The sequence below is a fragment of the Amblyomma americanum genome, chromosome 1 (genome assembly GCF_052857255.1).
Source record: "Amblyomma americanum isolate KBUSLIRL-KWMA chromosome 1, ASM5285725v1, whole genome shotgun sequence".
In the NCBI taxonomy this organism is placed as follows: Eukaryota; Metazoa; Arthropoda; class Arachnida; order Ixodida; family Ixodidae; genus Amblyomma; species Amblyomma americanum.
Window position 1 is genome coordinate 370168381 of NC_135497.1, and position 12237 is coordinate 370180617.

The 12237-nt window shown below is 46.8% G+C and overlaps 1 protein-coding gene across 1 annotated transcript; it reads left to right on the forward strand.

Moving 5' to 3' along the window:
• The first annotated feature begins 680 nt into the window (after nt 1–680).
• Nucleotides 681–8196, forward strand: LOC144115643 (uncharacterized). Its single transcript, XM_077650083.1, has 2 exons — nt 681–1678; nt 7776–8196. The coding sequence occupies exons 1-2, from the start codon at nt 1523–1525 to the stop codon at nt 8181–8183; spliced, it is 564 nt and encodes a 187-aa protein (XP_077506209.1). The 5' UTR covers nt 681–1522; the 3' UTR covers nt 8184–8196.
• Nucleotides 8197–12237: the final 4041 nt, after the last annotated feature.

Sequence of the window (12237 nt, forward strand, 5' to 3'; positions counted from 1 at the left end):
ACGGTGCGACGCCCACTGCGACGACTGGAAGGATGCCGGAAGGCCCTCATGGATGCCGGCCTGGACGCCGGAACGGCGCGGTACCCAACATGCACTTCCCACGCATCGTTTGCTGCGCTCGCGCGAATCGTGTGACTCGCTCCGGTTTCTTTGTTTACGCATGAATGCAACGTGAACTTCTGAACTCCGCTAGGCATTGGATGGCCCCACAGCTTTCAACCATTGTTCGGCTGGCTCTCGTGTAAACGTAAACATTTTCCGGTTGGCCGTGCGCCACTACGCCGCTCGTCGTCGCCCAACCCAGCCGTGATCGAGCGACTTCAGCGGAACCCGCCGACGCGAGACGAGATCCTCGCGGCTGTTGCTGTTTCGCTTTTCTGCGACTTCGACTCAAGTGCGCCTGCGCAACCGTCCAGCCTGCGGCACGTGGATGGGACCGTCATCTTGGCTACGGACTGCCATGTCACCCTTGTTGGTGATATACCTGGCGTGCTCCCTTGGGCCCCTGACGGCTTCCCACGTGCCTGTCTACAACGTCGAATCACCATTGGCCCTTGGTCTACGTCAGCTCTTCATCGGACTATAAATCGGACCGCACCGGCATACCACTTCAGTGGGCAGGACGGCAGCAGCCTTTACAAGATGCCTAAGGGCCCTGTCACACTAGCCCGACACGCCGCCGACGCCGACACGACAAAGACACCAAAGATCGGCCAACCCGGTCGGCCGACCTTGTCTGTGGCAGACCGAGCTGTCACACTAGGCCGACTACGACACCAACGCGGCCGACGACCGGATGTCTTCGTAGTGTGACAAGCTTTGACGACCGCGACGCCGACAAAACCAGTCTGCCGACAGTGTCGTCGCGAGATCGGTCGCCGAGCAAAAACATTACCGAAACAAGGCCCTGCTTCCATATCCAGCCTGCGGAGAATAAATTTCGGATACATTTCGGCGCTCACAAAACGTTCAAATTATTATGACAGCCGAATTGACATCGTGTCCACATTGCTTTAACCCTCCTTTGGTCAGGTTTTTAAGCGTGCGCTGGTCATTTCAATCGCCACCTCGCACGAGAATGACTGCTGCAGCATTTTCTTTGGAAGTGGAGACGGAGCTGATCTCCCTAATAGAAGAGCGTCGCCTGATATGGGACGTTAAACATCCCCATTACCACCGCCGCGACTCTAAAGAAGTAGCATACGCGGAGGTATGCGAGGCACTGGGAGGCCAATTCACCGGTACGTACGGGAACATACCACGTTGCGCGGAGTATCGGAGACTATATCTGATGCTGTGGTGTCTGCTGTTTTTTTTTAGCACTGCTTATGGTTAGTGTGGCGTCGTGACTTCCCGACCGTCGATTGCATTAACTATGTGGCTTGGCGTCGTCCGCACGAGAAGTCAAACAGCAGCCACAAAACTTTATTTGACTGCCACGCTGTACCGATGCTCCCTTTTCTGACGTTACTTTTCAGTTGCCCAAGTGCGCGCGCGGTTCGCTAACTTGCGCACACAATTTATGCGCGAGAGGCGCAAGATCAAGGCCCGCTCCGGCGCAAGCCCGGACGAGCTCTACCAGCCTAAGTGGGCTCATTACAAAAGCCTGATGTTCCTGGATACCTCCTGCTCCTCGCAGCCAAGTTTTTCGACACTCCACACGCAGGAAGAAGAGGAGGTATGTTGTGTTTATTCCTTGATAGCTGGCGAGTATGCAGGGGCATTTCTAAATGTGTTGTATTGAAGCTGCATTTTGAGTACAACATCTGTTTTTTGAGCATCCAGGATAAGGTGTTATGTCACCGAACCTTTAAATAATGTTCAAAACTCATTCTGATAAAGCATGTTACAGGATGAAAACTGGCATGCTTTTTGAAATCAACAGTGCATCACATCTTCAATCAAGCTGGCCTGAAGCAAATCGTGGCCTACACAGACAACCGAAATTTGCTGCAGGCCATATTACATTATGTCTACACTGGTGTACAGTTGTGCCCCATCAATACAATATTCTTTAACATGCGCGGCTCAAGTTATGAGCATTTTCTTAAAAACCCAAATTTTTGCATTCATTTTAACCTTGTTAATGGAAACTCATTGCCCAGACGGTAAACAGGGTGAAAGTGCGCACAGCCTCTTGGAAATCTTGTCACATTAAAATTAATAGCACTGAGAACACAATATCGACTTCCCCTGACAAGTATTTCTATTCTTGTGTTTTATTGCTGAACACCACCGCAAAGGAGTAAAAAAGCTAGCATGATGGCTGTTCTTTGGTTTAGTGCTTTCCAGTATCATGGTGCTTGGCCGGAAGGCCCCATCATTTGCCATGTTGCATGAGTTACTGTCCTCTGTGCTGCTTTGTTACATCAAAGCCTCCTTCAGGAGCACATCGAACTGTATCTAAATATTTTAAAAGTAATGGCAACCACAATAACACACTTGGAACTTCCCAGCTTTTGACTAATCACCGCTTCACTGCCGTCCCCTATGCACAGAAACAGATATTGGGCTAATACCGCTGTCACACGGCATTCCTCGAAGGCCTTTCCAGCAAAGGCACCTTTTTTCACCAAAGGAGCGAAAGCTTAAAGGAGCAGTGACGCAGCTACACGGTGCAGCCCAAAGGTGGAACAGCCATTCAGACTTAGCACCCGCTGCTGTGCTCGAGGCGGCTTCAGTGAATGTTTTAAAATTAAAGTGGGGTATTCTGTTCATTCGTTGAGCTCAGGCAATTTTTTTTATTCTGATTGCTTCCTTAAAAGGACTGCAACAGCTACTCTCATCAGCAGCAGCAGGTTTTGTGCATTGCCTTGGCCACCAGGGGCACTCGGTGTTCTGCAACGCTTTCACTGTCTTGAAATCTGGGCATAAAATATAAACACCCGTACAAAAAGCAAAGCCAGACACACCTTTCGTATTTCTTGAAGATGTTTTCAAACATTTTTGGCTGCATCTACGTTCTTTTTTAATTTATTTTACTTTTTCACATTGGATGGCACTGCGATCACAGGTTCTCGAAGGCCGCGCCTTTGGGCTCCAAAGGTCTTGGACGGGCCAAGGCCCTTAGCAGCAAAGGCACAACATTTGTGCCGTGTAGCTGCACTCCTTATGACTTTGGATATAAAGACCTGACTCTCAAAGGCCTTTGCGGTGCCCGTGTGACAGGGTATAAGTCAGCAACAGGGCCTGATAGAGTGAGAAACAGAATGTTGCGTAATTTAGACGACAGGTCTATCTCCAACCTCTCAACATACATGCAGGACTGCTGGGAGAAGGGGACGATACCGCAGGAGTGTAAACTCAGAAACCTTCTTTAATTCCCAAGTCAGGGAAGAAACCGGGCTCCGAGAACATCGGTCGGACCGATATCGCTAACCTCCTGCATGGGTAAGCTTATGGAGCACATCTTTCAGACTCGGCTAAATAAGTATACAGAGGACAGTGGGCTGTACCCGGACACCATGATCGTTTTCAGACCAAAGCTGTCAGCATGCAACGTGATGCTGCAGCTCCAGGAGCAATTCATAGACAAGCAAACCCGAGACTCGAGTGGTCGTGGTGTTGGATGTGGCAAAGGCATTTGACAATGTGAGGCACGTGTCGGTCTTGGAGAAGTTGAACTCACTTAATGTCGGGAGGAGAGTGAACAACTACATCAGGGACTTTCTTACAAACAGGAAAGCCGCTCTCAAGCTAGGGGAAGACTCCATCGAGGACATTACAGTGGGTGACAGGGGGGGCTCCACAGGGTTCGGTGTTATCACCAACCCTCTTCAACACTGTAATGTTGAGACTCCCCGACCATTTGGCGGAAATTGGAAATCTAAACCACACCAGTTACACAGATGACTTAACATTATGGATAAACAAGATAGGCGACCGGCAAATTGAAAGCTCTCTACAAAATGCAATTGACATCGTTGAAGAGTACCTGAAACCTAAAGGAGTTAAATGTTCAGCAGAAAAGCCGGAAGCATTGTTCCTCATGCCCCTCGGAAAATGACGGCTTCACCAAAAGCACGAGGCAGGCATCCGCTTGTATGTCAACGGCGGAGAGAACCTCGCGGTCGTCAGTATCCACGTCCTCGGGCTTAGAATTCAGGCGAACAGAGGAAACACGAAACGCTTGCTAGGTTAGAAGCCAGCACAAATCAAACACGTCATCTTATCAGATGAATAGCAAACAGGCACGCTGGGATGAAGGAGGCGAATCTCTTGAGACTTGCACAAACCTTCGTATTCAGTTAGATAGTGTATGTGGCAGCCTACTTCAATCTGAACACAGTGGAACGGAACAAGCTAGATGTTATTATCAGGAAAAGCATCAAGGTGGCACTCGGATTCCCCCCGAACATGTCTACTGACAGACGTGAAGCTAGGGGTCTCGAACACTCTCGTGGAGCTGACTGAGGCTGCCGTTACAGTGCAGCATGAAAGACTACTCGGATCTAAAATGGAGAGGAAAATTTTAGACAGATTGGGGTACGAGCTTAAGCAGTAGCATGTGCACTCAAGAGACATACCGCGACAAATCAAGGACAAGGTTAAAATCGCTCCGCTGCCCAAACATGCACCCTGCCTTTCACAAAGGCAGATGTAAAGACTGAACAGATGCATTACAAACTAGGTATACAGGTTGGCAGGATGTCCTGTATACAGACGCTGTAGTATACGAGATCAAAGTGGCATACGCGCCTGTGGAGGAAGACTGAACCCTGGTGGCATGCTGCACAGTTTGTGGCGCTGAGACCGCAGAAGCAGAGGAAGTGGCCATAGCCTTGGCCATGAGCTAAGGGGGTTTAGGGTGGTCATCAGTGATTCAAAAAACGTTGTAAATGAATTGGGGACGGTGATGGAGACTGCCGTCCGTATATTAAACAGGGAAGGAGGACCCAGAGAACTGGTTCTGCTGGTTTGGGCACCAGCTCACCAAGGACTTAGAGGAAACGAGGAGGCTCATTTAGTCGCCCGAAGTCTCAATTGCCGGTTGACTCCTGGAACCTCCCAAGTCACCGAAACTATAAACAGCAGAGAGGATATGCGCTCGTACCAGGAAATCGCACTATACTACAGACTAAATCGACAAATTCATCCGCCAGTGGACAGAAAGCTCAATAAGAAAGAGGAGGTTGTGTGGAGAAAATTACAGGCGGGGTTTTTTCCCAACCCAGTACTATATAGCAAGTGGCACCCTGAAGTCTTCAGATCACAGTGCAAATTTTGCGACAAGGCAGCAACATTGGTCCACATAGTGTGGACGTGTCTGGCTAAGTACGAGAGTTCGCGCACTCTAGAACCCTTGGGAGGCTTTGCTCTGTAGCCCAGACCCTAACTTCCAGCAGGACATCATTGGTCAAGTCTTTGCTGCTGCTGTGTCCCAAGGGATTCCGGCCGACGGCTAGGGGCGATGGACTTCTCTTGGCGTTCATTGGCTAGTGTTCCATTCATTTATGGAAAATTTGCAAAACGTTAAGTTGAACAGAACAAAAAGTGTGCCTTTTAGCATTATTTCTTAAAAAAAGCATCAGAACAGGCATTGCTCAATATGAAAAAAAAGAACTTGAATATTCAACATACTGGTGTTTCTCTACGGCATTACATCCTCAACGAATGTGACCACTTGCACTATGACATTTTCACATGTGTCCAGTGACACTGCAGTAATCATGCCGTGTAGCTATTAAAAGCCTTTGCACTGTGTTTTACCTTTCTGCGCTTGAGTAACGTTAGCGCAAGGTACATCTTTGTTTATTGCAATTATGGTGTACCAGTCACACACATTCCTTAAGATGTACTGATAAGGGTTCCACAGTCTGTAACAGCAATGGGACACTCCATTAAAAACCACAAAGAGAACATTGTGTAAGGAGAACAGCAGATGCTTTTTATATAATCAAGATTGAACAACTACAGTGCACCTCAAAAACAAGATCTCAGCAGAAGAAAAGAAACACAGAAAATATGGATATAACAGTGCATAAAGAAACTTACACCCAAAAATAAATGCACAAACAATAGTGAAGGAAACAAGTTTAACAAAGCATAACCAGTCAATACTCAAGAACTCTATGAACTGTAAAAAAGGGTAATGAAATAAAGACATGAACGCATGAGGTGCAACCGAATCTCTTACTGTTTTGCAAAAAATTTATTCATAAATGATTGTTTCAACGCCCGCATCTAACAGACTGTGTCTTGCGTTATACTGTAGCTCACTTCAGAAACAAAAGCCGTACTCCGGGTACATTAAAATAGGTGGCAGAGAGCCAGGTTACTCATAGTAAGAGCTTTTGTCACAAAGGATTACAAATGGATACAAAAGACATTGATGTCTATCAATTATCAACTCATTGTTCCATAGATGGCTTTAATGTTCAACCTTTTTTCTTTACATCGTACAGTTTTTCCATGACTACATCCACAGTATTCATCTCAATATCTTTATCAGTGGCAAATGGCTGCTGAGGCCAATGATGAAGGATCAAGTTCTGGCCACAGCTGCTGCATTTCGGGGAAAGCAGCACATAAAAATGGCAATGTTACTGGGTTATACCAGCGCAGAAGAGCTCGGGTGGTCAAAATTAATTAGTAACCCTACAATAGACCATTTCTCATAATCGATTTGTGTCACGAATTTCCCCGGAGAACACTCGGACCGAAAGAATGGACTAGGCGACAGCTGTACCCACACAGACGCACATTTAATACACCCTACATGGCATGCACACTAGCACGCAAAACTAACACAAAACAGACTGTAAATACACACGACCCGGAACCACTGCTACCAGCGTCAACTACTAGCACTCTACTGTTAACGGTCGGCGTTCGTGCTCACTGTTCGTTCTGTCCGGATGCGGCGTTGCATGCGTCCAGTAGCCGGCTTCTAGATGGCGTTCGACGTGCTGAGGCTGGCGTCGGTGTCGTATAAGCTCCCGGTCCAAGCGTCCTTGGAGGTGATGCCAGTGTTGTTGGCGTTGGGGGCACCACCCAAATGGGTGGCAACAGCGCTGGAGACACACTTGGCTGTAGCAGGTGGTAGCGTCCTCAGTTAACTCCCCAGAACGGGCTCACGAACAGCAGGAAGCCCACGATGCATTGCCGTAGAACGCGAGCTCACCGGAGCAGTAGCCTGCGTCGCACTATTCAAGCCAAAGCGTCCCTGACCCGCCGGAGCCTCCGCTTCTCTGTTCTTCCCCCTTGTGCCTCGCTCTCCGTCGTCCTTTTATAGCCTTGGCGTTAGTCCATGTAAGCCTTGTCGTCGTCTTCTCTTCTCCACCAATCATCTCTCTCCACCTTACCGAATGCTTCTTCATCTTCTATAGTCTTCGGTTAATCCACGTTATCCTTATTGCCAACCTCTTGCCTCCATAATTTTATTTTAAACTGCCTATGAAATGTGACAATGTGCAACTTTGAGCATTGGGGATTACTGTATGGGATAAATTAGTCATTAAATCCTAGTACTGCCATGATGGCTCAGTGGTTAGGGTGCCCGACTGCTGAACCCAAGGATACGGGCTGAATCCCAGCCGCCATGGCCGCTTTTCAATGGAGGCGAAAAGCAAAGCAGCTGTTTACTACAGTGACAGTGTACGTTAAAAAACCCAAGGTCGTAGAAATTTCCGAAGCCCTTCACTGTAGCGTTCCTGAGTCGCCTTGGGAATTTTAATACAAGCATAACTATGTTTCAATTGTGGCCCCATACGTTAAATAAGATACAGTTTAGCCTGTGTAGTTTTGACTTAAGATTTTGTGTCCTTTTGTTTTAGGAGACTGAACGGCAGTGCGAGCACTGGAACAACGAATCCGCAGATCAAGAAATGGATTTTCCTTGTTCGTCACAAAATTGTGCAGAGCCAAGTCTGCCAGCACAGCAGATTGGAGTGGGGACTTCAAGGCCTGGAAAAAAGAGAAGGCAAAATGATGACGAGACAGAACAAAGGAGAGTTCTGCTGACAACAGCAGTGGAAACATTACAGAGAAGTCAGCAACGCCTGGCGGCCAATGATGAATGCGACGCATTTGGCAGCATGATGGCGCATGCTGTCCGCCAAATACCGCCAGGCCCAGACCGTCAGTTGGCCATGTTAAATGCCCATCAGGCAATTGTAAAAATTAATTTATCTAGACACAGTGTTCCAGTGGAAATGTTAAACGTCCTCAACATGCAGGAATAAAAACAGATTTCTATTTCACCTGGACACAAGTTTCCACTGCCAGCTAACTTGGCCTTCATTGCAGAAGTAGCTCTTGAAAACTTCTCTAGTTTCCCGAGCACTCCTGCTGCAGTTCCCGCCAGTTTTTGAGAGCGGCTTCATGGCACCACAAGGGTCTGCCCGGTCGCGCCAGGATCCTTGATGGACATGTCCTGCGCATGAGCAAAGAATGCAATGTACGGCAGCAGCATGAAGCATTTCTTGTAGCATAAGAACACAAAACTACCTTAGGCAAGGCTAATAAGAACGTCCATATGATGGTGCATGCTTTGTTTCAAGGGACCCACCTTAAAATATTTTTGCAATACTTAAATAGCAATTTAAGTGCACCAAGTCAACGTTATTCTTTCATAAAGTGTTTTTATTTCTTTTCCTTTATTAATACCCCCAAGGCCATTTGGCATTACAGAGGGGAATGTTATTGTGACTATTTGCATAACTAATGACATTTCTAACACACGCATAATCTCCATTTTAAATGAAAGCATCATCCTTCTGTCTTTACACATGTTAGGCCATTTGGTCAGAAATACACACTGCTGTTTTTAGAGCTCAGCTCTTAGGTGCCGTTCCTTAACTCCTGCTGTATTTAAAGCGTAGCTCAGGCTTCTTTTTCTAGATTCCTAGTCAGTGGCCTCACACGCCACCTGCCAGCTGTGGCAGGTAGTAGCAGAGCGAAATGGCACGGCGAGCAGGTGGTAGATTGGAGAGATGGAAATCCCCTCCTTGAATTTGAACCTGGCAGTTTTGGATCCCGAATAAGACATGTAACCCTTAGGTCATGCATGGACATTAGGACAGCTTAGTTAAAGTGGGGCATTATATCTAGGTCAGGTGGTCTTTCACACAGTGCGTTAGTTTACGAGTGTATTCAATGTATGTTTCAGATAATGTGTAAAATGAGAATGAGCGAATTTGAATGCGTAAGCATTTTATGGCTATGTTTGCGGTTTTGTGCCCTCACGAGCTTCTCATCACGATAACGTTCGAACAAATTGAGTTATAAGAAAAAGTGGGCGGGGCCACAGCGAAAGTGGCGCCAAATTTGAAAGAGAGGTGACGAGTTGAGTAAACAGAGGCAAGGAGGTGCGAGGAGTCAATGTTTGCGCATTCCTCCAATGCAGGTGCCGCAGTGATCTCATACTTTTTAGAGGGAGTTTAATGGTGTAGTGATTAAGCAGGCAGCAAAGTGCATTAAGGTGAATGTAAATCTGAAAAGAGCCGTAGACAAGAACCATTAACGCGATCACAATGCAAGGACAACTCAAACTTCGCATTACCGAGTACTGTAATCGTCAGTAAATTTCTTTTGAAAAAAAATTCAGACTGTCACACTGCACGGACAGGAATACAGTCAAGCCTTGTTAATGTGAACAATTTGGTTGCTGAGCAAATCTGTTCATAGAGCAGCCAGTCCAGTGAATTGTGAAGGGAAAAAAGCTCAGGAAAAAGAAAACAATTCTATGGTTAAGATCTCCAGATCACCAATTGTAGTAACGAAAGAGCCGTTACACTAAATTAAAGTGGTGCGGTTTGAAGCACCTAGTGGTCCATGAGATGTGTCTCAGAGTGATAATACACCTCCTACTGTGGCTGCTGAGATCTCTCAAACCACTGTGCACATCTGTACTCAGTCAGTTCACAGCTGCTAAAAGCTAATTTATATGCAGCATATAAAGTAGACAGAGATGTCTTCACAGCCATTCAATGAATATAGCAGACAGTAAGGGGTGTCAACTGGACTCTTGGCACCCTAAAGCATGAAACCACAAAAGAGAAGCCGTGACTAGAAACATTTCCCCTTTCTCACTGCCATTCAATAGTACCCTGTGGTCAAAATATTGGAAAGCTCCTGATTGAACAGTCAACATTCTGCTACAGCAGTGGCTCGTTAATATGGATAGTTCAGTTCTATATTAGCCGGCAAAAGTACATGACCTGCAATGGGCGCTATACTTCCCCCCGTCCATTGCCTGGACGAGCTTCCATATTAACAAGGCACAAAATATACTGAAAAACCTTGGTCCCCAGAAAAGCTGCCCATAGTTTGAATCGTCCACATTAACTGGGGTCGCATTAATAGGACACAACTGTACTCAACCTACACATTGGCAAAGCTCACACAGCACTTTGAAGACTGGCACTGCTGATCTGACTGCAGAGTAAATGCTTGGCAGTGGCCCTCCTTTCAAGACCTTGCAAAACGAATAAACGTTCCAAAGTAGAGAAGACAGATATAACAAATTCAAATATTGAACGAGGCACTGCACACAGCAGTACACAAGCGGGAGTGATCTGTTGGGTTGAAAGTAGTTGTTCATGACGAACCGAAACACTGAAGCGGAGGGCCGTTCAGATATGCAATCTTGACAAACCAGACCCATGTATGTTGCATAAATAGAAAAAGAAGCTGGGAAAATGTTGCGTGACATCTATTCCAAGTCATAAAATTATTGTAGGCACAGCATTCCTGCTCTTTGTCCTGATCACTTGTAAAAGAAGGAGAGCACTGTATGCAGCCATGATTACAGATATGCACAGGTTTCAACAGAGGTGAACAGGACAGGCTATTGGCCTCCTTGCCTTTTTCACACATGGTCTAAAACTGGCAGGTATCAGATGCATAGCCTGGTAGAGCCTGCTGGTGCTGTTTGAAGAGGCGAGCTACGATCACACTTGCAAAAGGGTACAGTGCTCTATTTACTGATGTCTGCCCCTGTGCATACTCTCATGATCAGTATTCCAAATAAATACTTGGAAGTGCATTAATAAACTGCTGCTTATACGAATGTGTTCTGTCAAGTCATCAACGGCATACACAGTTATACAGACTAGGCAGGCCTTGTGCGTTCCTAGCAGTGCAACAGCTCCAAGACACAAGCCAAGATTGCCACGAATTTCGCAAAGTAGGAGAAAGTGGTGTCTTGCCTGTTAGCACATCTTCCACATCAAGGCTCTCGGGTGGAGTATACAGTTGTCTTGATGCCCCCCTTGACCGAAGATAATTGTGCAATGCAACTGTGGCAAGCACAAGTTGCACTGCCTTGAGGGGCTTGTGTCGCATCGGCGCCCTGTATATCTGCCAGCGGCTGGCTAAAATGCCGAAAGCGTTTTCTGCAGTGCGCCTGGCACGAGAGAGCCTGAAATGAATGGGTTCAAGAATGAGGACAAAAGTGAAAAAAAAAAAAACCCTTTCATAGCTGCTTCATCCGTTCATGACACTGTGACTGGGCAGTAAATGCTCCTATTAAGTACATAATATTCCAAAGGAACAGCGGAAGCATGGTTTACTGCATTACAAGATGGTCTGGATGCAAGAAAGTTGGTTACAATGCAAATTAAGTAGGTTGCAAGGACACCACTCCCGAACTTCACCCGGAAAAATGGAGAATCAGCTGGATGAAAGCAAATTCCGTCATTGTGCAACCCGCACCCTGACCCTCATCATCCTCTGCCCGAGATCCAAACAATTCCCACACCAGGAAGGTACCTTTGCTGCGAAACTACTTTTGAAAATAATTGTACGCCTTCAAAAAATAAACTTAAGTGACCAAAACAGATGCAGGAATGGATATTGTGTACGATTTTACGCAGGCCGCACCTGTAGTTAAAAATCCTCTTCTCGTGCTGCAGCTCGGCGACTGGATATGGCCGCATGAGATATGGCTTGAGGCCAAATCCCTCGTCTCCCACAATTACATAGGGAGCACTGGTACAAGAGTTGGGCAGCTGCTCAGGAGGGGGAAGGCATGTTGGGTCTGACTCGATTCTTAAGCGCAGCTTTGCCTCGGTCCAGACCCCACTGTCATTTAGGCGTCCGTTTTTGCCAACATCAGCAAAGATGAAGTTGAGGTCAGCATCCACAAGTGCCATGAGAACTATACTAAATGTTCCCTTATAGTTCCTGTACGCAGCTCCACTCCCTGGTGGTGGCGTGATGACAACATGCTTGCCATCCAGTGCCCCTATGCAATGTGGGAACTGCCACAGTTCTTGAAAGCCTTGCGCTATTTGT

Bases quoted from the DNA above. Each gene is read 5' to 3' on its own strand.
- LOC144115643 (XM_077650083.1), top strand. From the start codon at position 1,523: ATGCGCGAGAGGCGCAAGATCAAGGCCCGCTCCGGCGCAAGCCCGGAC. The intron at 1,679-7,775 runs GTATGTTGTGTT...CTTTTGTTTTAG, and splicing joins ACACGCAGGAAGAAGAGGAG to GAGACTGAACGGCAGTGCGA.